General features: G+C 60.6%; 1 protein-coding gene across 1 annotated transcript in view; it reads right to left on the bottom strand.

The window, feature by feature from the left end:
• CROCC2 (ciliary rootlet coiled-coil, rootletin family member 2) overlaps positions 1–26,881 on the bottom strand; it is a 40,185-nt gene that overhangs the window by 6,435 nt on the left and 6,869 nt on the right. Inside the window, exons 3-23 of the mRNA XM_040972439.1 lie at positions 26,711–26,799; positions 26,151–26,257; positions 25,548–25,713; positions 25,053–25,135; positions 24,504–24,701; positions 24,040–24,160; positions 23,730–23,878; positions 22,999–23,122; positions 22,512–22,724; positions 22,342–22,467; positions 20,236–20,325; positions 19,973–20,145; positions 19,354–19,460; positions 18,854–19,020; positions 12,734–12,832; positions 11,424–11,540; positions 2,626–2,804; positions 2,183–2,348; positions 1,682–1,723; positions 696–963; positions 469–608 (exon numbers count right to left, since the gene is read on the bottom strand). Coding sequence (XP_040828373.1) covers positions 469–608; positions 696–963; positions 1,682–1,723; positions 2,183–2,348; positions 2,626–2,804; positions 11,424–11,540; positions 12,734–12,832; positions 18,854–19,020; positions 19,354–19,460; positions 19,973–20,145; positions 20,236–20,325; positions 22,342–22,467; positions 22,512–22,724; positions 22,999–23,122; positions 23,730–23,878; positions 24,040–24,160; positions 24,504–24,701; positions 25,053–25,135; positions 25,548–25,713; positions 26,151–26,257; positions 26,711–26,799 — 2,924 coding nt within the window. The remainder of the gene's footprint in view (positions 1–468; positions 609–695; positions 964–1,681; positions 1,724–2,182; positions 2,349–2,625; positions 2,805–11,423; positions 11,541–12,733; positions 12,833–18,853; positions 19,021–19,353; positions 19,461–19,972; positions 20,146–20,235; positions 20,326–22,341; positions 22,468–22,511; positions 22,725–22,998; positions 23,123–23,729; positions 23,879–24,039; positions 24,161–24,503; positions 24,702–25,052; positions 25,136–25,547; positions 25,714–26,150; positions 26,258–26,710; positions 26,800–26,881) is intronic.

The raw sequence follows: 26,881 nt of genomic DNA, 5'->3' as shown, positions 1-26,881 counted from the left end.
ACTTGATGGTGGTAGTGGGGTGGGGAGAGGCTCCTGCGTCCCCAGCTCAAAGGCCATGGGGTGGGGCCCCACGGGTGCTGGTACAAGGGCAGGGCTCACCCTCCTGGACCGCAGACAGTTCCCCCTGAAGCTGACCCAGGAGGTTTTGGGCTCGGATGCAGTCGCTCTGCACCTGCCTGAGCGGGCCAGCCAGGCTAGTCAGCTGGCCAGGAGTGTCAGCCTGGGCAGAAGGACTGAAGTCATCAGGGCAGTGTAGGCCGAGTCTCAGGGTCTCTGGTGGCCACAGGGTGACTCCAGGCCGAGCAGGTGGGCTCTGGGCTGGCCAAGGGATCCAGTGTGCAGGCCAGGCATGGAGGGAGGTGCTGGCAGGTGGGTTGTATACCAGGGCTCTGAAGGGTCGCTGGCATTGACCCTGGCCCGGGGTGGATGGGGGAGGGACAGCAGTGTGCCCTCCCAGGCCCTGCTCACCTGCTCCTGCTGGGCTTCCTGGAGCTCCTTCATCGCGTCCCCCAGGGTGTCCTGCCCGAAGGTTGCAACCTCAGGGCCGGGCGTGGCCAAGTGGGAGCTGCCAGCCTGAGACCATGTTCGAGCCTGGGAGCTGTCAGCATCTGTAGGAGGCGGCCAGCACCTGGATGGGGCCTCTCCGCTCCCTGTGCCACCTCTGCCTGCAGGGCCCCCATGCATAGGGCACTGACCTCTTGTGGGCTCGGCTGAATGGTTGCCGCATCGTGTGGAGCACTGCCAGGTTTTCTGGGTCTCCAAGGCCTGGGCCAATGCCTTTTCCACACTGTGGACCCTGTGGCCAGCCTGGAGGCCTTTGGCCACACTGCCACCTGGCTGCAGCTGCCACGTGGCACTGGGCGGCTCTGTCCCCAGGCTGCGGTGCAGTTGCTGCTCCAGTTGCCGCACCCGGGCCTGCCCTGTGGCCTCCACCTCTGCCAGCCTGTGCTGCAGCCCCAGGACCTGCACAGGGGTGAGGTGGTGGCTCCCAGGAGACTGCAGCCTGGCCAGGTCCCCACAGTCCCAAGCCCATCCTCTGGGCCTCCCCTGGGCTCTGCCTCCTGCCTGTGTTTGACTAAAGAGGGGACCTTGAGCTGCATGAGGGTGGGCGGGGGGGGGTACACGTCCCATGGCAGACCTGAGAAGGCTGGCCTGCTGGGGAGCCACCTCAGGCCAGCTCCATCCTGTCAGCTGCTGTAGCCTTGCCCAGCTCCAGGACTCAGGAGTGAGGGGCTGCATGCTCAGGGTTGGGCCTTACCTCTCCTGCCTGGGGTAAGAGTGCCAGGACCCCACGGAGGCCCCAGAGATGGTGGGCGATGAGGTCTGGGGCCTCTGGACATAGTGGTGGTGGTGGGACTGAACTGGGGACCCTAGAGGTGATCATGGCCAGGCCTGGAGGACTGTCACTTGTGCAGGGTCCAAGGCACCCCCAGCTGCACCCAGCTGTGAGCAAAGGGTATGGGGACACACATGCAGTCATGGCAGGAGCCCCCTCCTGAACTTTGAACCCTGGGACTCCAGGCCTAGTTAGGGCCTGCCTCTTGAGGTCACTGTGGCCCTCAGCCCAACACCCCTCCCCCAACCCCAGGTACCCTGGCAGTGGCCTGGGGCACAGCCACCCACCCCCACAGCTCCAGCACCTGCGTGCCTCCTGTATGCCTTGGACCCACAGCCGCCTCACCTGCCAGCTCTTCCTCTGGCTCTCGGCCTCCAACGTCCTCACCTGGGGGTGTTGGGAGTGCTGTGGTGACACGGCACCCTGGCAGCCTCCTCAGCTCCAGCCTGGTCGCCCCCGGGGTTGCTAAGGGTGTGCCTGGCTCCTGGATGCCCCTGGGACACCCACCCACATGATCCTGCCCGGGGAGGGGATCCACTGGCTGCCCTATGGACACACAAGCTTGGCATGGAGGTAGGATGAGGGCAGGAGGGGACTGGGCATCGCCACCTGCCCCAGAAAACTACGAGGTGTGTGGGAAGCCCTGGGAGACAGGTGTGCAGAGGCCTGGACTGCAGCTGCCAGACACGCCTGCCCGGGCAAGGGCCCCACACCTCCCTGGCAGCCTTGCTTGCAGTGGCCTCCTGACCATGGGTGCTGAGCACAGCCCAAGTGCTGGGGGCAGCATCAGTCTCATTCTCAGGGCCCTGGGTGGCCCCTGGAGGTCAGGGTGGGTGCTCCCCTCACCTGTCTGTGTAGTTCCTTGAGCCCCCGCCTGAGGGTAGTGTCCGCCTGGGCCCTGTCTGGCCCACGCAGCCGTGCCCGCAGCCACTCTGCCTCTCTCTGTGCTGCTGCCCGAGCCTCCTTCAGAATCAGCAGCCTCAGCTCCTTCTCCTCTTCGGAGCGCTTAAAGCTGAGGGTACCCGGGCTATGACCGGATAGTCCAGGGCCAGCACCGCCCAGGGAGATCACACAGCTGTGGGCTGCCCCCACCTCCCCCTGCCTGGTCCTCCCTCCGTTCAAATCCAGCCCCTGCGCTGTGCTGTTTGCAGTGGCCACCGCTGGCCTCGGCCTCCCTCTGTCCCCACACTCCCTGCCCTCTTGAGGGACCTGTGAGGCCCGTCTCCCAGCTGCCTGGTGCGTTTTCCTGGCCTTCTCCAGGGGCTCCCACATGGCCTTGATGCTGGTACCTGGCCCGCTCGCGCGTGAGCCGGCGCAGGGCGGCCCTCAGCTCAGTGTTGGAACGCTGCAGCACGTCCCTCTCGCAGGCCCCGGCGTCGAGCGCCCTGCGGAGTTCCTCCCGGCTCTCCTCCCGGCTCCGCAGGAGCCCTTCCTGGGCTGCACGCAGCTGTGCCCTCAGTGCCTCGGCCTGCAGGATGGCGTGGTGTAGGGGGAAGAGGCCCAGGGTGGTCCACAGGCCTCCAGGGACAGAGGGCCAGGCTCAGGTCCCAGCCAGTCTCCACCCTGACCACCACAGGACACGGCCTGGTCTGTCCCCACCCCCAGCCAGCAGCCACTGCCTACTGCTCTTCCAGCTGTCCCTGCACCGGACCCCTGGGCAGTGCGTGGCTCCCCAGTCACTGCATTTGGCTGGGGAACAGCTGTGGGCATCCCAGGAGCTCAGTCACCTTTACCTGCAGGGAAGCAATTGGCCTGTCACAAGAGGCCCTGTGAGTCCCAGGTAGGGCTCCTGGATGCCATCAGCAGTTCCTGCCCTGGGTCACAGGCACTTCCCAGCACTTGGGCTCCTGAAACCCACAGTGGGGCTGATGGCGATTTCCAGCCTGGCCGGCTGTAAGCCAGGCCCTGGGGGGCTTGCGGGATGGGCCCTGGCCTCTGTTGCTTCCCTAGCCTGTGCTGGCCCTGCTGGGTCCCTGGGGGTGAGGCGAGGCAGCCGGAGGGGTGTGCTGGGGGACACTGGGAGAGGAGGCATGGTGGGGGAGGGGGTACGAGGCATGCTGAGATGGAGGGGGAGTGGGAGGGAGTGCAGGGGTGAAGAGGGTGGAGAGGGTGGAGGTATGCTGGGGGATGCAGGAGTGTGCTGAGATGGAGGGGGTGGGAGGGCATGCGGGGGATTAGAGGAAGGGCAGAAGCATGCTGAGATGAGGGCAGGGAAGGGGGCATGTGGTGTGCCGAGGTGGGGCATGGGGGTGCAGCAGTGTCAGGCCACGGGCTGGCCAAAGAAAACCCCTTGGGGCTGGCTATGTGCCCGGGTTGCTGTCCAGGCCCCAGGCCGGCCTGGTTCCAGGGTCCACCCGCTGTTACTGTTGCTCTGTTTTTGGGAAGGGCTCCCCCACCCCCAACATATGGGAGTGTTTTCCGCTGAGCTCAGCAGAAATCCTGCCGGAAGGTCAAGGCCAGGGGAAGGCCCGTCTGTCAACAGGATGGTGGGGGTGAGAAGGGGGGCTCCCTACGGGCATGGGTAGCTCCGCCTGCTCCAGGAATCTCACAGCCAAGTCACCGGACGCCACTGTGAGAATCATTTCTTCACCAACTGTTGTGTAACAGCCTGGGAGGGAGCCCCAGGACTCTGTGTGGCAGCAGGCTGAGGACAAGGGGAGATTGCTGCAGGGCTGACCTGTGTGTGTATGTGATGTGCATGTGTGTCGGGACAATGTGTGTGCACGTGTGTGTCAGCGATGTGTGAGCATACTGTGTGTTTGTGTGTCACATGTAAGAGACCCGTGTGTACACATGTATAAGGTGTATGTGAAATGAGTGAAGGCATGATATACATTAGTGTGCATGTGAGTGTGTGCACACTGAGTGCATGTGAGTGTGTGTGTGCACACTGAGTGCATGCGAGTGAGTGTGTGGAGTGCACACTGAGTGCATGTGTGTGTGCACACTGAGTGCATGTGAGTGTGTGTGCACAATGAGTGCATGTGAGTGTGTGGAGTGCACACTGAGTGCATGTGAGTGTGTGTGCACAGTGAGTGCATGTGTGTGCACACTGAGTGCATGTGAGTGTGTGGAGTGCACACTGAGTGCATGTGAGTGTGTGTGCACAGTGAGTGCATGTGAGTGTGTGGAGTGCACAGTGAGTGCATGTGAGTGTGTGTGTGCACACTGAGTGCATGTGAGTGTGTGGAGTGCACACTGAGTGCATGTGAGTGTGTGCACACTGAGTGCATGCGAGTGAGTGTGTGGAGTGCACACTGAGTGCATGTGAGTGTGGAGTGCACACTGAGTGCATGTGTGTGTCCACACTGAGTGCATGTGAGTGTGTGGAGTGCACAGTGAGTGCATGTGAGTGTGTGTGCACAGTGAGTGCATGTGAGTGTGTGTGCACACTGAGTGCATGTGAGTGTGTGTGCACACTGAGTGCATGTGAGTGTGTGGAGTGCACACTGAGTGCATGTGAGTGTGTGTGCACAGTGAGTGCATGTGAGTGTGTGGAGTGCACACTGAGTGCATGTGAGTGTGTGTGCACAGTGAGTGCATGTGAGTGTGTGGAGTGCACACTGAGTGCATGTGAGTGTGTGTGCACACTGAGTGCATGTGAGTGTGTGTGTGCACACTGAGTGCATGTGAGTGTGTGTGCACACTGAGTGCATGTGAGTGTGTGTGTGCACACTGAGTGCATGTGAGTGTGTGTGCACAGTGAGTGCATGTGAGTGTGTGGAGTGCACACTGAGTGCATGTGAGTGTGTGGAGTGCACACTGAGTGCATGTGAGTGTGTGTGCACAGTGAGTGCATGTGAGTGTGTGTGCAGAGTGCATGTGAATGTGTGTGTGCACACTGAGTGCATGTGAGTGTGTGGAGTGCACACTGAGTGCATGTGAGTGTGTGGAGTGCACACTGAGTGCATGTGAGTGTGTGTCCACACTGAGTGCATGTGAGTGTGTGTGCACAGTGAGTGCATGTGTATGCACAGTGAGTGCATGTGAGTGTGTGGAGTGCACACTGAGTGCATGTGAGTGTGTGTGCACAGTGAGTGCATGTGAGTGTGTGGAGTGCACACTGAGTGCATGTGTGTGTCCACACTGAGTGCATGTGAGTGTGTGGAGTGCACAGTGAGTGCATGTGAGTGTGTGTGCACAGTGAGTGCATGTGTGTGTGTGGAGTGCACAGTGAGTGCATGTGAGTGTGTGTGCACAGTGAGTGCATGTGAGTGTGTGTACAGTGAGTGCATGTCAGTGTGTGTGTGTGCACACTGAGTGCATGTGAGTGTGTGGAGTGCACACTGAGTGCATGTGAATGTGTGTTCACACTGAGTGCATGTGAGTGTGTGTTCACACTGAGTGCATGTGAGTGCATGTCCACACTGAGTGCATGTGAGTGTGTGTGTGCACACTGAGTGCATGTGAGTGTGTGTGCACAGTGAGTGCATGTGAGTGTGTGTGCACAGTGAGTGCATGTGAGTGTGTGGAGTGCACAGTGAGTGCATGTGAGTGTGTGTGCACAGTGAGTGCATGTGAGTGTGTGTACAGTGAGTGCATGTGAGTGTGTGTGTGTGCACACTGAGTGCATGTGTGTGCACACTGAGTGCATGTGAGTGTGTGGAGTGCACACTGAGTGCATGTGAGTGTGTGTGCACACTGAGTGCATGTGAGTGTGTGGAGTGCACACTGAGTGCATGTGAGTGTGTGTGTGCCCAGTGAGTGCATGTGTGTGCACAGTGAGTGCATGTGAGTGTGTGGAGTGCACACTGAGTGCATGTGAGTGTGTGTGCACAGTGAGTGCATGTGAGTGTGTGGAGTGCACACTGAGTGCATGTGAGTGTGTGTGCACAGTGAGTGCATGTGAGTGTGTGTGCACAGTGAGTGCATGTGTATGCACAGTGAGTGCATGTGAGTGTGTGGAGTGCACACTGAGTGCATGTGAGTGTGTGGAGTGCACACTGAGTGCATGTGAGTGTGTGTGTGCACAGTGAGTGCATGTGAGTGTGTGGAGTGCACACTGAGTGCATGTGAGTGTGTGTGCACAGTGAGTGCATGTGAGTGTGTGGAGTGCACAGTGAGTGCATGTGAGTGTGTGTGCACAGTGAGTGCATGTGAGTGTGTGGAGTGCACACTGAGTGCATGTGAGTGTGTGTGCACACTGAGTGCATGTGAGTGTGTGTGCACAGTGAGTGCATGTGTGTGCACACTGAGTGCATGTGTATGCACAGTGAGTGCATGTGAGTGTGTGGAGTGCACAGTGAGTGCATGTGAGTGTGTGGAGTGCACACTGAGTGCATGTGAGTGTGTGTCCACACTGAGTGCATGTGAGTGTGTGTGCACAGTGAGTGCATGTGAGTGTGTGTGTGCACAGTGAGTGCACGTGTGTGCACAGTGAGTGCATGTGAGTGTGTGGAGTGCACACTGAGTGCATGTGAGTGTGTGCACAGTGAGTGCATGTGAATGTGTGTGTGCACACTGAGTGCATGTGAGTGTGTGTGCAGAGTGCATGTGAATGTGTGTGTGCACACTGAGTGCATGTGAGTGTGTGTGCAGAGTGCATGTGAATGTGTGTGTGCACACTGAGTGCATGTGAGTGTGTGGAGTGCACACTGAGTGCATGTGAGTGTGTGTGTGCACAGTGAGTGCATGTGTGTGCACACTGAGTGCATGTGAGTGTGTGGAGTGCACACTGAGTGCATGTGAGTGTGTGTGCACAGTGAGTGCATGTGAGTGTGTGGAGTGCACAGTGAGTGCATGTGAGTGTGTGTGTGCACACTGAGTGCATGTGAGTGTGTGTGCACAGTGAGTGCATGTGAGTGTGTGGAGTGCACAGTGAGTGCATGTGAGTGTGTGGAGTGCACACTGAGTGCATGTGAGTGTGTGCACACTGAGTGCATGCGAGTGAGTGTGTGGAGTGCACACTGAGTGCATGTGAGTGTGGAGTGCACACTGAGTGCATGTGTGTGTCCACACTGAGTGCATGTGAGTGTGTGGAGTGCACAGTGAGTGCATGTGAGTGTGTGTGCACAGTGAGTGCATGTGAGTGTGTGTGCACACTGAGTGCATGTGAGTGTGTGTGCACACTGAGTGCATGTGAGTGTGTGGAGTGCACACTGAGTGCATGTGAGTGTGTGTGCACAGTGAGTGCATGTGAGTGTGTGGAGTGCACACTGAGTGCATGTGAGTGTGTGTGCACAGTGAGTGCATGTGAGTGTGTGGAGTGCACAGTGAGTGCATGTGAGTGTGTGTGCACAGTGAGTGCATGTGAGTGTGTGTGTGCACACTGAGTGCATGTGAGTGTGTGTGCACACTGAGTGCATGTGAGTGTGTGTGTGCACACTGAGTGCATGTGAGTGTGTGTGCACAGTGAGTGCATGTGAGTGTGTGGAGTGCACACTGAGTGCATGTGAGTGTGTGTGTGCACAGTGAGTGCATGTGAGTGTGTGCACACTGAGTGCATGTGTGTGTGCACACTGAGTGCATGTGAGTGTGTGGAGTGCACACTGAGTGCATGTGAGTGTGTGTGCACAGTGAGTGCATGTGAGTGTGTGTGCAGAGTGCATGTGAATGTGTGTGTGCACACTGAGTGCATGTGAGTGTGTGGAGTGCACACTGAGTGCATGTGAGTGTGTGGAGTGCACACTGAGTGCATGTGAGTGTGTGTCCACACTGAGTGCATGTGAGTGTGTGTGCACAGTGAGTGCATGTGTATGCACAGTGAGTGCATGTGAGTGTGTGGAGTGCACACTGAGTGCATGTGAGTGTGTGTGCACAGTGAGTGCATGTGAGTGTGTGGAGTGCACACTGAGTGCATGTGTGTGTCCACACTGAGTGCATGTGAGTGTGTGGAGTGCACAGTGAGTGCATGTGAGTGTGTGTGCACAGTGAGTGCATGTGTGTGTGTGGAGTGCACAGTGAGTGCATGTGAGTGTGTGTGCACAGTGAGTGCATGTGAGTGTGTGTACAGTGAGTGCATGTGAGTGTGTGTGTGTGCACACTGAGTGCATGTGAGTGTGTGGAGTGCACACTGAGTGCATGTGAATGTGTGTTCACACTGAGTGCATGTGAGTGTGTGTTCACACTGAGTGCATGTGAGTGCATGTCCACACTGAGTGCATGTGAGTGTGTGTGTGCACACTGAGTGCATGTGAGTGTGTGTGCACAGTGAGTGCATGTGAGTGTGTGTGCACAGTGAGTGCATGTGAGTGTGTGGAGTGCACAGTGAGTGCATGTGAGTGTGTGTGCACAGTGAGTGCATGTGAGTGTGTGTACAGTGAGTGCATGTGAGTGTGTGTGTGTGCACACTGAGTGCATGTGTGTGCACACTGAGTGCATGTGAGTGTGTGGAGTGCACACTGAGTGCATGTGAGTGTGTGTGCACAATGAGTGCATGTGAGTGTGTGGAGTGCACACTGAGTGCATGTGAGTGTGTGTGTGCACAGTGAGTGCATGTGAGTGTGTGGAGTGCACACTGAGTGCATGTGAGTGTGTGTGCACAGTGAGTGCATGTGAGTGTGTGTGCACAGTGAGTGCATGTGAGTGTGTGGAGTGCACACGTGAGTGCATGTGAGTGTGTGTGCACAGTGAGTGCATGTGAGTGTGTGGAGTGCACACTGAGTGCATGTGAGTGTGTGTGTGCACAGTGAGTGCATGTGAGTGTGTGGAGTGCACACTGAGTGCATGTGAGTGTGTGTGCACAGTGAGTGCATGTGAGTGTGTGGAGTGCACAGTGAGTGCATGTGAGTGTGTGTGCACAGTGAGTGTGTGGAGTGCACACTGAGTGCATGTGAGTGTGTGTGCACACTGAGTGCATGTGAGTGTGTGTGCACAGTGAGTGCATGTGTGTGCACACTGAGTGCATGTGTATGCACAGTGAGTGCATGTGAGTGTGTGGAGTGCACAGTGAGTGCATGTGAGTGTGTGGAGTGCACACTGAGTGCATGTGAGTGTGTGTGCACACTGAGTGCATGTGAGTGTGTGTGCACAGTGAGTGCATGTGAGTGTGTGTGCACAGTGAGTGCATGTGTGTGCACAGTGAGTGCATGTGAGTGTGTGGAGTGCACACTGAGTGCATGTGAGTGTGTGGAGTGCACACTGAGTGCATGTGAATGTGTGTGTGCACAGTGAGTGCATGTGAGTGTGTGGTGCACATGAGTGCATGTGAGTGTGTGTGCACAGTGAGTGCATGTGAGTGTGTGTGCACAGTGAGTGCATGTGAGTGTGTGTGCACAATGAGTGCATGTGAGTGTGTGGAGTGCACACTGAGTGCATGTGAGTGTGTGTGTGCACAGTGAGTGCATGTGAGTGTGTGTGCACAGTGAGTGCATGTGTGTGCACACTGAGTGCATGTGTATGCACAGTGAGTGCATGTGAGTGTGTGTGTGCACAGTGAGTGCATGTGATGTGTGGGTGCACACTGAGTGCATGTGAGTGTGTGTCCACACTGAGTGCATGTGAGTGTGTGTGCACAGTGAGTGCATGTGAGTGTGTGTGTGCACACTGAGTGCACGTGTGTGCACACTGAGTGCATGTGAGTGTGTGGAGTGCACAGAGTGCATGTGAGTGTGTGCACAGTGAGTGCATGTGAGTGTGTGTGCACACTGAGTGCATGTGAGTGTGTGTGCAGAGTGCATGTGAATGTGTGTGTGCACACTGAGTGCATGTGAGTGTGTGCACAGTGAGTGCATGTGAGTGTGTGTGCACACTGAGTGCATGTGAGTGTGTGTGCACACTGAGTGCATGTGAATGTGTGTGTGCACACTGAGTGCATGTGAGTGTGTGTGTGCACACTGAGTGCATGTGTGTTCACACTGAGTGCATGTGAGTGTGTGTGTGCACAGTGAGTGCATGTGAGTGTGTGCACAGTGAGTGCATGTGAGTGTGTGTGCACAGTGAGTGCATGTGTGTGCACACTGAGTGCATGTGAATGTGTGTTCACACTGAGTGCATGTGAGTGTGTGTTCACACTGAGTGCATGTGAGTGTGTGTTCACACTGAGTGCATGTGAGTGTGTGTGTCCACACTGAGTGCATGTGAGTGTGGAGTGCACACTGAGTGCATGTGAGCATGTGGCATGTGCATGTCATGTGTACACTGTAATGCATGTGTGGTATGCATTATAGTGTTGGCATGTGCACGTGTGTGCAGATGTGTGGATGTCACACTCTCAGGCTGGGAAATTCTTGCAGTTTAAAGGCTGAGAAGTGCCTGCAGTTTCCATGGCGACGCTGGCCGCCTGGCGCCAGGAGGGCTCTGCTGCCCCAGCCCTGCCCCCATCTCTGTGCCTCTAGTCCTTGCTGCTCTTTCCTGGCCTCTTTCTCCTCCTGGGGTGCCACTTCCAAGAACCCCAAATTCTCAGGAGATTGAGCTTGCTTTCTTGTGCCCAGCACAGCTGTATCCTCCGCCCCACGCCTGCCCGCTGCCCCACTGCCCTGTGTGGACTCTGGCATCTGGTAGAAAGCAGCCTTTCTCCTGGGGCCAATGTAAACAGCCGTCAGTTCAGTCACACACTTGGAGGCCCCCAGGGCGCTGGGGTGCAGCCCTTCTGCGCTACAGCCTGCTGTGCGCTAGCCAGCCCAGCTGCTGGCCTGCTAACCTTGGCACCAAGCCCGAGATGGCGAGGCCGCTGCATCCCCACAGCCCCACTGCTGTACCGCTTCCTGGAGACACCCAGGCTTGGGCCCTGCTCGGGGTGTCCCAGGCTTGGCCCACCACCCTGGAATCCCAGCCTGTGCAGTCTGCACCTCTCACATAGGCAGTTCCCACGTGGATGCACTTCCCAGCCCATCTTGGGGAGCCTCAGAGAGTGGCCCAGCTGATGCCCCAGAGGGCGCCTGTGATGGGCTGGAAAGGCCCTTCAAGACCCTGAGGAGCTTCTTTGGATGCACCCAGCTGGGCACTATCTCTGAGTGTTCCTTGGCAAGAGGCTGTGTTGGGATCCTGCCCAGCCCTGCCTAGCCCCCAGCAGGTCCCCTTCTGCATCACGCTGAGTCCCTCCCTGGCAGCGTGAACATGCCACAAGCAAAGCCCGGGTGTGGGCTCAGTGTCTCCTGGTCCCAGCCAGGGGCAGCGGGCCATGGTAAGGCCCCCCTCTGGCCCTCACCTCTCTGCCCAGGCGACCTCGCTCTTCAGCCAACTCCTGCAGGTGCTGGTTGGAGATGGTGTTGCTGAGCTGTGTCCGTAGGGCCCTCAGCTCCTCAGTGGTGCTTCTGGCAGCTGTCTGGGAGCAGCAAGCTGGTGTATGCGAGAGGCTAGGCCTTGGTCATTCCCACAATCACATCCTCCATGCCCGGGGACCCCCTCCCTGCTCTGCACCGACCCTTCAGAGACCCCCATGGACTCAAAGTGGATGAAGACAGCCCAGCCCAGCTGCGTGGCACCTGACCCTGGTCCTTGGGGCGCAGGGTCACTGTGGGGCACAGGAGGGGCTCCCAGTGGCCAAGGACTGTGTGGGGGGCACAGATGGGGCGCCATCAGAAACGGGTTTTGACTCTCCCGTCTGTACTGTGCCCTGGCTGCTCTTCCCGACACTGGGAGGGGGTAGGGCTCTCTGCCACCCGCCCACCAGGGTCTTGCTTTGGTGGTCACAGCCCCGTGCCTGTCCCTCATGGGTTTCAAGTCCACTTGTGAGTCCAGTAGCACCAAAGAGACAGCTGGCTGGCAGGTCCAGAAGCGTGGGGTTGAGAGTCCCCAAGGCCGAGGCAGCAGCTGGGTGGGCCACACCCCTACCCCTGGGTCCTGGCCCAGGGCAGGGTAGGGGTGAAGGGCCTCTAGGGAAGGCTCTGCGGGGGTGCCCCTAGCTAGGACCATAACCCTGATTGCAACATTAGGCCCTGGGGGTGGCCTGGCCTTCAGGCAAGTACGCGCCGGCCCCCCACGGCCCTGGCCCAGCCACAGCTGCGCCTGTTCCCGGACGCAGTCACTGGCCCAACCCTGTGGAGTGTTCCCAGCTGAGCAGGAGCCAGCGAGCAGCAGAGGGCCAGGCCGATGGGCTCAGGGTGGGCAATGAGGCCGGGGAAGGCCAGGCAGGAGTATGGTGCAGCCTCACCTGACCCTGCGGCCCACAGGCAGGGTTGAGGGGTTCTGACCCCCAGAGTCTGCAGGATGCCCACTCCCAGCCTTGTGCACCCCACCCTCTGTCTGCTCAGAGGGTTCCCAGCAACACCTCACCCAGCTGCCCCACACAGGCCCCCCACTGAGGGGTCCCCAGCGAGCTGGTGGAATGGGGCCCTCGGGGGGGGGGCGGCCTTTCCCTGCCTCTGCTCAGTCAACACAGCATCCCCAGGCGCCATCTCCCACTGTGGGTCCCAAGCAGGTAGGGCTCCTCTGCTCACAGCTGGCCTGTGTCCCCTGGAGACAGCGGGGGGTCCAAGGCCCGCGCAGGTGGGAACCATACAGGGAGGTAGCCCTCACCTGGGCCTCGTGCCGCGCCTGCTCCAGCTCCCAGGTGGCTCTGGACAGCTCGCTCAGCCGGCTCCTCTCGGCCTCCCTCAGGGATAGGGTCTGGATATCCTGGAGGGTGAGGGAACTTGTGAGAGAGCTGTGGGCTCAGGGACAGGGTCAGGCCTTCCCCCCAGGGCTGCCCTTCCATGTCTGCCCCATGTCTGTGCTGGACTGGCCCATCCCTGGGCTGCACTGGGCAGTCGAGGGCTCCCTGACCATGCGGGGTTAACAGGGTGGACGGTCAATCTCTTGGTGAAGTTGTGGGAAGGGAAGGAACCCAGACCGGATCCTGGTATTCTCTGTGCTGCCACCTGCTGGGCTGGAGTGGGTGGGGGAAGGGGACCGGTGGGTGCACTCTGTCCGCAGGCTACCCTGGCCAAGTAAGACCCCTTTACCACCCCAGCAAGACTCTGCCGACCTCCTTCCCTCCCCACCAGCACTGTCTGGAGTCAGGGTTGCTAGTAGGGTAGGTGGGGGCTGGGGCAAGTCCATGGTCACTCCTGCTCATGGCCCTTGTCCTTCCCACTCATGACACCTGCTTTGCCTTCCCTTGGGACCACTGACCATGGTGACACACAGCCCAGAGATGAGGGCTTCCAACCCAAGCATGTGGGCAGAGGCCGTGTGCTTGGGTGAATGGGTGGCATTAGTGTTAGTGATAGGGATGGACAGACAAGTGGTGAGTGGACCGGTGGTGGTGGGTGAGAACTGGATGGGTGCCTGTATAGAGTGGACGCTCCAGGGCCGCGGCTGCCTGGCGCAGCCATGGCAATGGCAGTGCAGCTGGGAGAGGTGGGATGAAGCTGGACAAGGTGGGGTGAGGCTAGGTAAGGTGGGGTGAGGTTGGGCAAGGCTGGTGAGGTGAGGCAAGGCTGGGTGAGATGGGGTGAGGCTGGGCGAGATGGGGCAAAGTGGGGTGACGCTGGGTGAGATGGGGTGAGGCTAGTGAAGCTGGGCAAGGATGGGTGAGGTATGGTGAGGCTGGGTGAAGTGGGATGAGGCTGGGCAAGTCTGGGTGAGGTGAGATGAAGTGGGGTGAGGCTCGGTAAGGTAGGGGGAAGTGGGGCAAGGCTGGACCATGTGGGGTGAAGCGGGGCACAGCTGTGTGAGGTAGTGTGAGGCTGGACAAGGTTAACTGGACAAGGTGAAGTGCAGCAGGGTGGGGTGATATGAGTTGGGGTGAATCTGGGTCAGTTGAGATCAGGCAGGGAGAGTTAGGGCAAGGCAGGCCAGGTCAGGACAACTTGGGCAAGGCTGGGTGAAGTAGGGTCTGGCGGGGTAAGCAGGGCAAGGTTGGTGAAACTGCCCCCGTGTCACCTCCTGCAGAGATGTCCTCTGAGCTGCCAGCTCCTCCTTGGCCACACACAGACTTGGAGCCTACTGGGCACAGCAGGGACAGGCCAGGATGTCACAGAGTGTAGTGCCCGAGAGTACCCTGTAATTCTGTAGTGCCGGGTCATCACTGGCCCTGAGTGTACAGTGACCTGCTGGCCCTTTCATTCCAGAGAGAGCAAGTGAGACTAGAGGGGATCCAGGGTCTCAGCTGTGTCACAGCGTGGCTGACCTGTCCAGGAGTGTCACAGCGTGGCTGACCTGTTCCCAGCTGTGTCACAGCGTGGCTGACCTGTCCAGCTGTGTCACAGCATGGCTGACCTGTCCAGGTGTGTCACAGCGTGGCTGACCTGTTCCCAGCTGTGTCACAGCGTGGCTGACCTGTTTCCAGCTGTGTCACAGCATGGCTGACCTGTCCAGGTGTGTCACAGCGTGGCTGACCTGTTCCCAGCTGTGTCACAGCATGGCTGACCTGTCCAGGTGTGTCACAGCGTGGCTGACCTGTTCCCAGCTGTGTCACAGCGTGGCTGACCTGTCCAGGTATGTCACAGCGTGGCTGACCTGTCCAGCTGTGTCACAGCGTGGCTGACCTGTTCCCAGCTGTGTCACAGCGTGGCTGACCTGTTTCCAGCTGTGTCACAGCGTGGCTGACCTGTCCAGCTGTGTCACAGCGTGGCTGACCTGTTCCCAGCTGTGTCACAGCATGGCTGACCTGTCAGTTGTCACAGCGTGGCTGACCTGTCCAGCTGTGTCACAGCATGGCTGACCTGTTCCAGCTGTGTCACAGCGTAGCTGACCTGTTTCAGCTGTCACAGCGTGGCTGACCTGTTCCAAGCGTGTCACAGCGTGCTGACCTGTCCAGCTGTGCACAGCGTGGCTGACCTGTCCAGCTGTGTCACAGCATGGCTGACCTGTTCCAGGTGTCACAGCGTGGCTGACCTGTTCAGGGTCCAGCATGGCTGACCTGTTTCCAGCTGTGTCACAGCGTGGCTGACCTGTTCCCAGCTGTGTCACAGCGTGGCTGACCTGCTGCCTCAGCTGTGTCACAGCGTGGCTGACCTGTTCCCAGCTGTGTCACAGCGTGGCTGACCTGTTCCCAGCTGTGTCACAGCGTGGCTGACCTGTCCAGGTGTGTCACAGTGTGGCTGACCTGTTCCCAGCTGTGTCACAGCGTGGCTGACCTGTTCCCAGCTGTGTCACAGCGTGGCTGACCTGTCCAGGTATGTCACAGCGTGGCTGACCTGTCCAGGTGTGTCACAGCGTGGCTGACCTGTTCCCAGCTGTGTCACAGCGTGGCTGACCTGTTCCCAGCTGTGTCACAGCGTGGCTGACCTGTCCAGGTGTGTCACAGCGTGGCTGACCTGTCCAGGTGTGTCACAGCGTGGCTGACCTGTTTCCAGCTGTGTCACAGCGTGGCTGACCTGTTCCCAGCTGTGTCACAGCGTGGCTGACCTGTTCCCAGCTGTGTCACAGCGTGGCTGACCTGTTTCCAGGTGTGTCACAGCGTGGCTGACCTGTTTCCAGCTGTGTCACAGCATGGCTGACCTGTTCCCAGCTGTGTCACAGCGTGGCTGACCTGTTTCCAGCTGTGTCACAGCGTGGCTGACCTGTTCCCAGCTGTGTCACAGCGTGGCTGACCTGTTTCCAGCTGTGTCACAGCGTGGCTGACCTGTTTCCAGGTGTGTCACAGCATGGCTGACCTGTTCCAAGCTGTGTCACAGCGTGGCTGACCTGTTCCCAGCTGTGTCACAGCGTGGCTGACCTGCTGCCTCAGCTGTGTCACAGCGTGGCTGACCTGTTCCCAGCTGTGTCACAGCGTGGCTGACCTGTTCCCAGCTGTGTCACAGCGTGGCTGACCTGTCCAGGTGTGTCACAGCGTGGCTGACCTGTTCCCAGCTGTGTCACAGCGTGGCTGACCTGTTCCCAGCTGTGTCACAGCGTGGCTGACCTGTCCAGGTGTGTCACAGCGTGGCTGACCTGTTCCCAGCTGTGTCACAGCGTGGCTGACCTGTTCCCAGCTGTGTCACAGCGTGGCTGACCTGTTTCCAGCTGTGTCACAGTGTGGCTGACCTGTTCCCAGCTGTGTCACAGCGTGGCTGACCTGTCCAGGTATGTCACAGCGTGGCTGACCTGTTTCCAGGTGTGTCACAGCGTGGCTGACCTGTTCCCAGCTGTGTCACAGCGTGGCTGACCTGTTCCCAGCTGTGTCACAGCGTGGCTGACCTGTTTCCAGGTGTGTCACAGCGTGGCTGACCTGTTCCCAGCTGTGTCACAGCGTGGCTGACCTGTTCCCAGCTGTGTCACAGCATGGCTGACCTGTTTCCAGCTGTGTCACAGCGTGGCTGACCTGCTGCCTCAGCTGTGTCACAGCGTGGCTGACCTGTCCAGGTGTGTCACAGCGTGGCTGACCTGTTTCCAGCTGTGTCACAGCGTGGCTGACCTGTCCAGGTGTGTCACAGCGTGGCTGACCTGTTCCCAGCTGTGTCACAGCGTGGCTAACCTGTTCCCAGCTGTGTCACAGCGTGGCTGACCTGTTCCCAGCTGTGTCACAGCGTGGCTGACCTGTTCCCAGCTGTGTCACAGCGTGGCTGACATGTTCCCAGCTGTGTCACAGCGTGGCTGACCTGTCCAGGTGTGTCACAGCGTGGCTGACATGTTCCCAGCTGTGTCACAGCGTGGCTAACCTGTTCCCAGCTGTGTCACAGCGTGGCTGACCTGTTCCCAGCTGTGTCACAGCGTGGCTGACCTGTTCCCAGCTGTGTCACAGCGTGGCTGACCTGTCCAGGTGTGTCACAGCGTGGCTGACCTGCTGCTTCAGCTGTGTCACAGCGTGGCTGACCTGTTCCCAGCTGTGTCACAGCGTGGCTGACCTGTCCAGGTGTGTCACAGCGTGGCTGACCTGTCCAGCTGTGTCACAGCATGGCTGACCTGTTCCCAGCTGTGTCACAGCGTAGCTGACCTGTTTCCAGCTGTGTCACAGCGTGGCTGACCTGTTCCAAGCTGTGTCACAGTGTGGCTGACCTGTTTCCAGCTGTGTCACAGCGTGGCTGACCTGTTCTCAGCTGTGTCACAGCATGGCTGACCTGTTTCCAGGTGTGTCACAGCGTGGCTGACCTGTTCCCAGCTGTGTCACAGCGTGGCTGACCTGTTCCAAGCTGTGTCACAGCGTGGCTGACCTGTTCCCAGCTGTGTCACAGCGTGGCTGACCTGCTGCCTCAGCTGTGTCACAGCGTGGCTGACCTGTTCCCAGCTGTGTCACAGCGTGGCTGACCTGTCCAGGTGTGTCACAGCGTGGCTGACCTGTTCCCAGCTGTGTCACAGCGTGGCTGACCTGTTCCCAGCTGTGTCACAGCGTGGCTGACCTGTTTCCAGCTGTGTCACAGCGTGGCTGACCTGTTCCCAGCTGTGTCACAGCGTGGCTGACCTGTCCAGGTATGTCACAGCGTGGCTGACCTGTTTCCAGGTGTGTCACAGCGTGGCTGACCTGTTCCCAGCTGTGTCACAGCGTGGCTGACCTGTTCCCAGCTGTGTCACAGCGTGGCTGACCTGTTCCCAGCTGTGTCACAGCGTGGCTGACCTGTTCCCAGCTGTGTCACAGCATGGCTGACCTGTTCCAAGCTGTGTCACAGCGTGGCTGACCTGTTCCCAGCTGTGTCACAGCGTGGCTGACCTGCTGCCTCAGCTGTGTCACAGCGTGGCTGACCTGTTCCCAGCTGTGTCACAGCGTGGCTGACCTGCTGCCTCAGCTGTGTCACAGCGTGGCTGACCTGTTCCCAGCTGTGTCACAGCGTGGCTGACCTGTTCCCAGCTGTGTCACAGCGTGGCTGACCTGTTTCCAGCTGTGTCACAGCGTGGCTGACCTGTTCCCAGCTGTGTCACAGCGTGGCTGACCTGTCCAGGTGTGTCACAGCGTGGCTGACATGTTCCCAGCTGTGTCACAGCATGGCTAACCTGTTCCCAGCTGTGTCACAGCGTGGCTGACCTGTTCCCAGCTGTGTCACAGCGTGGCTGTCCTGTTCCCAGCTGTGTCACAGCGTGGCTGACCTGTCCAGGTGTGTCACAGCGTGGCTGACCTGCTGCTTCAGCTGTGTCACAGCGTGGCTGACCTGTTCCCAGCTGTGTCACAGTGTGGCTGACCTGTTTCCAGCTGTGTCACAGCGTGGCTGACCTGTCCAGGTGTGTCACAGCGTGGCTGACCTGCTGCCTCAACTGTGTCACAGCGTGGCTGACCTGTTTCCAGCTGTGTCACAGCGTGGCTGACCTGTCCAGGTGTGTCACAGCGTGGCTGACCTGTCCAGCTGTGTCACAGCGTGGCTGACCTGTTTCCAGCTGTGTCACAGCGTGGCTGACCTGTCCAGGTGTGTCACAGCGTGGCTGACCTGTCCAGGTGTGTCACAGCGTGGCTGACCTGTCCAGGTGTGTCACAGCGTGGCTGACCTGTTTCCAGGTGTGTCACAGCGTGGCTGACCTGTCCAGGTGTGTCACAGCGTGGCTGACCTGTCCAGGTGTGTCACAGCGTGGCTGACCTGTCCAGGTGTGTCGCAGCGTGGCTGACCTGTCCAGGTGTGTCGCAGCGTGGCTGACCTGTCCAGGTGTGTCACAGCGTGGCTGACCTGTCCAGGTGTGTCGCAGCATGGCTGACCTGTCCAGGTGTGTCACAGCGTGGCTGACCTGTCCAGGTGTGTCACAGCGTGGCTGACCTGTCCAGGTGTGTCGCAGCATGGCTGACCTGTCCAGGTGTGTCGCAGCATGGCTGACCTGCTGCCTCAGCTTTGCCAGCTCTTCGCTCTCGACCCAGGCTTGGCGCTGCATGTCCAGCTGTCTGTCACGCTCTCGCTGGTCAACCTGCTGCCTCATTCGCTCCAATTCCAACTTCAGTGCCGCCTCCTGGACTTCCCAGTCACTTCTCGACTGTTCCAACTCCACTAGGAAGAATGATGAGTCAGCACAAAGCACACAGTCAGTCAGCACACATAGTCAGTACACACACAGCATATTGTGAATCAACGCACACAGTGACTCACCACTCTGCTAGTCCTCCATCTCTACCTGCTAGCAGCACAGGCAGAAGAGCAAGGGGGCAAGGTCTCCCTCCACTTTGGGGCCACACAGGGTCTGCCCCTCTGTTTTCCCAGATCTCCAGCCCTTTAGGGTGTGGTGGTGCATCGAGTCTGCACAGAGCCCTGGGAGATGGGGCTAGGTGCCTGCGCACCCCGGAGACTAAGCTGCACCTTGGGCTGAGGGGCTGCCAAGGGTACCTTGCAGGCTCTGCCGGTCCTGCCGGGCACTCTGGGCCTCCCCTGCCAGCTGGGCCACCTGCTGTTCAGCCTCCAGGAGCTGGCTCTGCAGTGCTTCCCTCTGGTTCCTGTGAGAAACACAGATGAGGCCACTGTGGGCAGCCAGCCAGTGACAGCTCTCTCTAGTTCCGGTGAGTCCTCTCCTCCATGTTGGGACACGGGCACACCCAGGGTGCCCTGGCATGGTCTGTGTGGGACACATCTACACTGGTGGCCACTTGAGGCTGGGTGTTGTTGCTCCTGGGAGCATGTGGGCAGGAGCGGCGGCCAGCACGCCAGGCAGAGCTCCCAACAAGGCTAGGACCGGGGGTCTGCAGGACAGGCCACCCTTGTGCTGGGCAGCAGGTGTAGACAGGAGGGCCTCTGCCTGGTCCTCGGAGCCCCTGTGCCCCATGAGGGTTGGGGGAAGCCCCAGGAGGGAGGTTTCAGAGTCCCTGCTCCCCTGAGTCTGCAGTTCTGGGAGGACACCTCTACAAATACTTACAGCCTTGCTGGGTGCTTCCCTCCATCCTGGGCACGCCCCAGCCCCCAAAGCCCTGGGAACAACCACCCCTGCCCCCACCCCTGCTGAATGCCACACCTGAGATCTGCAGCCTCCACGGATGCCAGCTGCGCCAGCTGCGCCAGGGCTGCCTGCTCTTTGGCCAGGGTGGCCTTGTCCTGCACGGCCTTCCGCAGGGTGTCCAGCTGTGCCTCCTGGGCCTGTAGGCTTCGCCCCAGCTGCTGCTGCAGGACCTGCTCCCTGGTAGTGACCTGGGAGCAGGGAATGGCGGGCAGAGTGAGTGGAGCCCAGAGGCACACATGTGTGCCCCCATGAGAGGGCATGGTCAGAGGAACCCATACCTGGCCTGCAGATCCACCTCTGCTGGACTCCAGCGTCCAGGGGGAGGTGGATCCTGGAGTTATGGGGGCGGTGGGCATGGAGGGCTTGGGCTGAACAGGGACACGGGGCACAAAGCCACGACAGGGCATCCCCGCCCCTCAGTGCATCTGATCTTGCAGTCACTCTGAGGACCTGGGATGCCACCTGGGTCTCCGCAGTGCTGCCACCCTCGGCAAGGACCTCAGCCAACATAGGTGCCACAGGCAGAAGGAGCTCAGCGCCCCCCTTGGGCCACACAGAGGGGGGTCCCTGGGTCCCCGGCTGCATCATGTCGCCTACTGCTCCCCCAATCACTGCGGGCCTCTGAGGGGAGTGGAGCCCAGCAGGACCCCAATGCGGCTCCCACACCACAGCACGGGCGAGAGCAGGGACCCTGCCCCAGAATTTCAAACAGCTGACTGACAGCTTTGAGAAGGCAGAGCTAATACTATACGCACATGACATTATTTACATATCCTGTGACTGGCAAGAGTGAAGGAATGGGTGCGCTCCAGGGCAGCGGGGACACAGCTGACGGGGGCTGGGCTCTGTCACTAGAAGGAGGGATGCAACAGAAGGGGCTGCCACGTGTGTGACTGCCAGCGTTCCATGAGGAGGGAACAGAAATGCAAGGTAGACCTTGGCGTACAACCATGTGGATTGACATCAGATGATGCCCCCAAGTGGGCCAGCAGAGGCCACTGGAACAGTGCAGAGGGCACGTGGGGGGGAACCCAAGGATCCCAGTGCACACACTCAGGACTTGGGGTGTGGGCGGTGCTTGGAGAACTAAGAAAGGAGACTCCCTGATGCTGAGTCAGTGGAACAGACTTGGCCATCCCAGGGCGGGCCTGGGTCTCACGTCATCCCCAGCGGCAGCCACGCACATGGCTGGCCTGAGTCCCCGATGCTGGAGAGGGACCCGGCCATCCCAGAGCAGACCTGGGTCTCATGCAGTCTCAGTGGGTATTCCCATTTCAGCCCCAGCCAGAAACAACGCAGAGCTCAGTCTTGCCTGGGGAAGGAGGGCAGCTGGCCACTCCGGCATGAGGCTGGGAGCGGAGCCTGGGGAAGGAGGGCGGCTGGCCACTCCGGCATGAGGCTGGGAGCGGAGCCTGGGGAAGGAGGGCGGCTGGCCACTCCGGCATGAGGCTGGGAGCGGAGCCTGGGGAAGGAGGGCGGCTGGCCACTCCGGCATGAGGCTGGGAGCGGAGCCTGGGGAAGGAGGGCTGCTGGCCACTCCGGCATGAGGCTGGGAGCGGAGCCTGGGGAAGGAGGGCGGCTGGCCACTCCGGCATGAGGCTGGGAGCGGAGCCTGGGGAAGGAGGGCTGCTGGCCACTCCGGCATGAGGCTGGGAGCGGAGCCTGGAGCAGCGGGGCAGTGCCTCAGCAGTGGCCACTCCGGCACATGGCAGTCACCGCTCTCGGGACGGACACTAACTCATTGTCATTCACACTCCAAGAAGCAAAGCAAGCAGACCAAGCTAGCGGCTGGCGTCCCAACGCCTGTGATAGCAACATCCCACACAGGCGCTGGTTCGAATCTCAGCTCTTCTGTTTCCCATCCACCTTCCTTCTCACGGCCTGGGAAAGCAGGAGAAGTCCCGAGGACTCTGCTTTTCAAATAAACCAGCCTTAACAACAAAGACACAAAGCTCACACCATCCTGAGGGTGCCTGCTCGTGCGGCCGAGGCAGGCAGGGCCGGGCATCCCTGTGGATGCACGCCCAGTGTTGTAGGCCTAGGAGTTGATTAGGCGTCGTTGGGATGGGCAGGAACAGGAACTGGGCTTGTAGCTAAAAACACCTAGACCAATGGGACTCATCTGTATCCGATTTACTGGCTAAAATTAGGACTTGGGTGGAAGAGTATATAGGGAGAGGTGAAGGAGCAACAGAGACTTCCACCATCCCTGGTCTCCTGTCGGTGCTTCATCCCAGACCTCTCCCTGTCCGCGTTACTGGCTCTGCTGGCTGGAGCACCAGGTGTCTACACTTCCAGGGGAGGGGCTGTGGATGAGGGCAGGCTGGCCCAGGTGAGGGACCCAGCCCCATCGACCCTGCACCACCTGCCACCCCTAGCCTCACCTGGGCCACCTGCTCTTCCAGGTGTGTGCAGGTCTGCTGCAGTGCCTTCCGCTGCTGCTGTTCCCGCTGCAGCCGCTGCTCCACCTCTGCCAGCTGCTTCTGGGCCTCTGCCTGCTCTTGCTGCAGCTGCCGACAGGCGGGCAGGGGGTCGTCTCCAGGCTCTAGGTCACTGCCTTGCTGTCCTGACGCAGGCCGGGCTCCCCCACACAGCACGGGGGCTCAGACCCACAGCTCACCTGCAGGACCAGGTGGCTGAGGGCAGCTTTGTCGTGGGCCAGCCCATCCAGCAGGGCAGCCATCTGGGCCAGGACACCCCTTCGCTCCGCCCCCTCAGACCTCAGCCGCTGGACAAGCAGCTCCAGGTCCATGTTGTTGGCCTCTGCCTGGGGCGGAGAACAGGAAGCCCAGGCCAGGATGAGGGCTAGGGATTGGGTGGGAGGGTCCTAGGCCAGGGTGAGGGGTGTCCTGGGGTGGGGAGGTGGAGAGCCCACAGCCTCTGCTCCTGGCCTGGGTGGGGCACAGGGCGGGGTCACCATGGAGCTTCTGGGTAGAGCTGGAGAGAGAAGCAGGCGTGGCTTGGAGTGCCTCCAGCCTGGAGCTCTGGGCGTGGGGCTTTGTCTCTCCAGCCTAGGCCTTGGTTTGGGGGTCAGCACATACCCGGCCCAGCGCGTCCCGCACGCCGAGGTGCTCGTTCTCCAGGCTGTCTCTCTGCAGCTGGGCCGTGCGCAGTGCCTTCCTCAGCCCTGAGACCTCCACCTGCAGCTGCTCCAGGTGCCCCTGACTGAGCATAGGGGTGGGGGCAGTGGGCTCGGCTGGCCCCCTGGGCTCCGGGGACTCCTCACGGCACATAGGCCCTCCCCGTAGGCTGCAGAGGACTCGCCCGGGCGCATGCTTGTGGTGCACGTGTGTCCATGCTTGCATGTATGTGTGTGCAGTGTGGACATTCATGCAGTGCATGTATCTGTGTGTGTGTGCAAGGAGGCCTGCATGCACAGGGCTGTGGGCTGGAGGGGTGAGGGTATCTGGCTCTAAGGGTGACGCTGCCCCTCGCCCAGCTATTGGACCCCGTGACAAAGCTAGGGAGGCAGACGCCCATGCAATAGGCACTGAGGCCCAGGGAGGGGATGCCTCCTGCACTGCCCTCAATAGGGACCCCTGAAGCTTAGTCCCTCCCCATCCCAGCTCCCGCCTTCCAGCCCCTCCCCTGTCCACCGTCTCCCCAAGGGGGCAGGGCGAGGCTGGAAGGCAGGTGCAAACAGGGGCAGGCGGTGCCTTCAGTATAGGAGGGATGGCAGAAAGATATGCGGGTACTTTGCTTCCCACCCGGCTCTCAGCTCCTTCCTGGTGTTCAGCAGGGGGTGGGGTGAGGGGGAGACTCCTGGCCATGCCTTTGTGCTTGCTGCTGGTCTGGGGGCTCATCGCATGCCTGGCTGTGCTGGCCCAGGAGGTTCTGGCGCTCTCGCTGGTTCTCACAAAGCTGTCGCTGGGGCCTGGCCACCTCTGCCTGAGAGTCTTTCAGCTGCAGGCTCAGCTCCTGCTGGGGGTCAGGGTGTGGCGTGTTGGTGTGAGCCCAGAGAGGCTGCCAGACCCCAAACACCCTTAGCGGAAACTTGGGCTGGGCGCCTGGGGATGTTGTGCCCCGGGCCTGGGGGTCAGCCTCCACTCCCTCTGGCGTTCCCAGGAGCCTTGGTGACACACCTGCTCTCCCTCCACAGCCTGCAGTGTAGGGTCCTGGGCCTGTGTTGGGGACAGCCTCTGGTGGGGAGCAGTGGCCACTTGCTTCGTCAGCTTCTCCACCAGCACCATCTGCTCTGAGAGCCTGGGGGCCAGAGGGGGAGCTCCTACCATCTGGGGAGCAAACCCCTTCCAGCCCCGCTCTGGTCCCTGCTACCAGCACTGCCTGCCCTTGGGAGGGCTGAGGGGACGCAGCTGCCACCTGCAGGTGGGAGGGCGTTTGTAGCCCAGGGAGGAGCACCCCACCCCAGAGTCCTCTGAGTCCAGAACCTCCCACACTCACCAGAGGCCACACATCCCCAGGGGGCATGATGTCTGCATGCATGGACAGCGGCGTCTGACGGGGCAGTGGCCACATAGGCTGGGAGTAGCCCCTGCACCTTGCAGAGACAAGGCCCCTGGGCCCCTCCCCCACTCCTGGCGCCCACCTGGCCTGCAGCGCCACCTTCTCGGCATCCCACTGAGCTTGTAGCTGCAGTGCCTCGGCCACCTGGGCCCGCAGACGCTGCTCCAGGGCACCCGTCATGCTGCTGGCTGTCCGCCGCAGGTTGGAGTCCAGGTTCCTGCAGGCTCCGTGCAGACGCTGGGCTGTGCTGATCACCTCGGCCTGCAGCTCCGCCAGGCCCCTGGGAGACAAGGGTGGCACCGGGCGGTGCTGGCCACCTCGGCCTGAGGCTCTGGGAGATGACCCGAGCCTGGCACAGGAGACGTAGAGCCCCAGGGGAGGCTGGAGTTCCTGAACACAGGGTTCGACAGGTCCCTCTGGGGCCTCTATCATGGCATGCCAGGGAGGGGCCGAGGCCAGGGCCTGTCTGATCCCTCGAGGGCCTGGTGACGTGCCCAGAAGAGGCAGGACAAGGCGATCTCAGAGGCTCTGAGCAGGTGGGGTCCTGTCACGCCTGCCTGGTCCTCCTTGTTCCTCAGCCTTGTGGCCTGCTGCGCTCCTGCCCTCCGGGCCCCTGGGCGCTGGCACTGACCTTTCTGTGGCAGCTCGCAGCTCGCCCAGCTGTGCCCGGAGCGCTGAGGTCTGTCTCCACAGGAGGTGGATGTGCCGCGGGTGCTGAAAATAAGAGGCCTGTGTCCACCCCAGCCTCAGGCCCTGAGCCCACCGAGGACCACGGGCCCTGTATCTACTCCACACTACAGTTTCATGTCTATGCCACAACTCAGCCCCGTGTCCACCCCACTCCGTGGGCCCCATGTCCACTCCACTCTGTGGACCCTGTATAGACCCCACACTACAGGCCTTGCATCCACCCCGTTCCACGGGCCCCGTGTCCATCGCACACTGCAAGCCCTGTGTCCACCCTGCACTGCGGGCCCAAAGCCGGTTGCCTCCCACTTTCATGTCCTGCTGGGCTCAGATATTAGGGCTGCAACTGGGGTCCCTGGTTCAGCAGTTTGTACCAGAGGGGTGGTCTGAGGCACACCCTCTGCTGACCCTGCTTCCTGTGGACACGGGAGGGCAGCACCTGTGTCCAGGCCCCGGGCCTCTGCTGCCTCAGCTCCAGCTGGCCCTGCAGGCGGAGCGTGAGGCCCGTCATCCCGGCCAGCTCCCCGGCAAGCGCCTCGTTGGCCACCCTTAGTTGCTCCAGCTGTGCTCGGAGGAGGCTGTTGACCTGGGAGAGGCCGGTGCTCCTGGCAGGACAGGGGCCAGGCATGGAGAGCTCCTCAGAGCACTGTGGGGTGTCCTGGCTGGTGGAGGGGGGCTACCCCACCCCCTCGCCTCCCCACAACTACCCCAGACTCCCTTCCCCAGCACCTGGGGGAAAGCAGCCCCCAGCAACGACCCCAGCCAGGCAGCCCAGCTCAGCTCCTTTCCAGGCCCGGGTGCTGTAGCATTCAGCCCAAGAGAGTGGGCACTCCCCATGGGTAGGCACCTTTAGCCACCACCCAGGTAAGGGGCGGCCCTGAGGTGGGGATGCAGTCTTGTAGTGGAGCATGGAGGGAAAAGCTGAAGGCTACGGAGAGAGGGTCCCACCCCAACCCTCTTCTAGCTCCCAACAGGCTCTGGGAGGAGCACCAGTGGCTGGGCTAGCGGGAGCCACTGTTGGCAGGGTCACAGCCAAGCTCACCTCTGCTCTGCGGCCTCCAGGCGACCCAGGGCCTCCTCCAGGTCCAGGCTGTGCCCTAGTTCTGCCCTGCGCCGCTGTCCCTCAGTGGTCCCCAGCCGAGTCTGCAGCTGGGCAAGGGAGCCACCTGGTTCTGCCTGACCCCTCCTCACAGGGCAGGGGTGTCTGCAGCCTGAAGCCCTCCTGCACATGAGGCTCCTGGGCCTGGTAGGCAGCCCTGGGTCACAGTGTGGGTTGGGCTGGTCCCACAGGAGGCAGGACTTCCCCAGGTGGCTGCCCCAGGGCCCTCCCTGGTGAGGGCAGAGCAGGGCCCTCCATCTGGCTCTGGAAGCCAAGGTAGCCCTTCGCCTCTGCAGGGTGCGGACCACACCCGCCAATGGGGTGATGGGAGACAAGCTGAGCCATGCCCAGGGTTGGGGGTCAGGAAGGGCCCAGGGCAGTAGGCAGGCGGGCCTGGTAGGGTACTGGGACAATGAGTGGACACTTGAGGCAGGCAAGTGTCACATCGCCCCTGGGTGGGTGGAAAGGCACAGAGACTGGTGGTGCCCGCGGCATACACCCACCTGCTCACTGGTCACGCAGTGCCTGCTGGCCAGCTCTGCCTGCTTAACACCTGCCTGGGCCAGCAGCTCCTCTAGCCGTGCCAGCTGACCTGCAGGGGGAGCATGGGCCAGCTAGGGCACTGGGGGGTGTGAGCTGGGTCTAGGGTGCACTAGGGGTCAGCATGGGGCACT

This window comes from Ochotona curzoniae, unplaced genomic scaffold (genome assembly GCF_017591425.1).
Source record: "Ochotona curzoniae isolate NIBS_2020 unplaced genomic scaffold, NIBS_Ocur_1.0 contig_2294, whole genome shotgun sequence".
Lineage (NCBI taxonomy): Eukaryota > Metazoa > Chordata > Mammalia > Lagomorpha > Ochotonidae > Ochotona > Ochotona curzoniae.
This window is presented reverse-complemented; position numbering and strand designations above follow the sequence as displayed.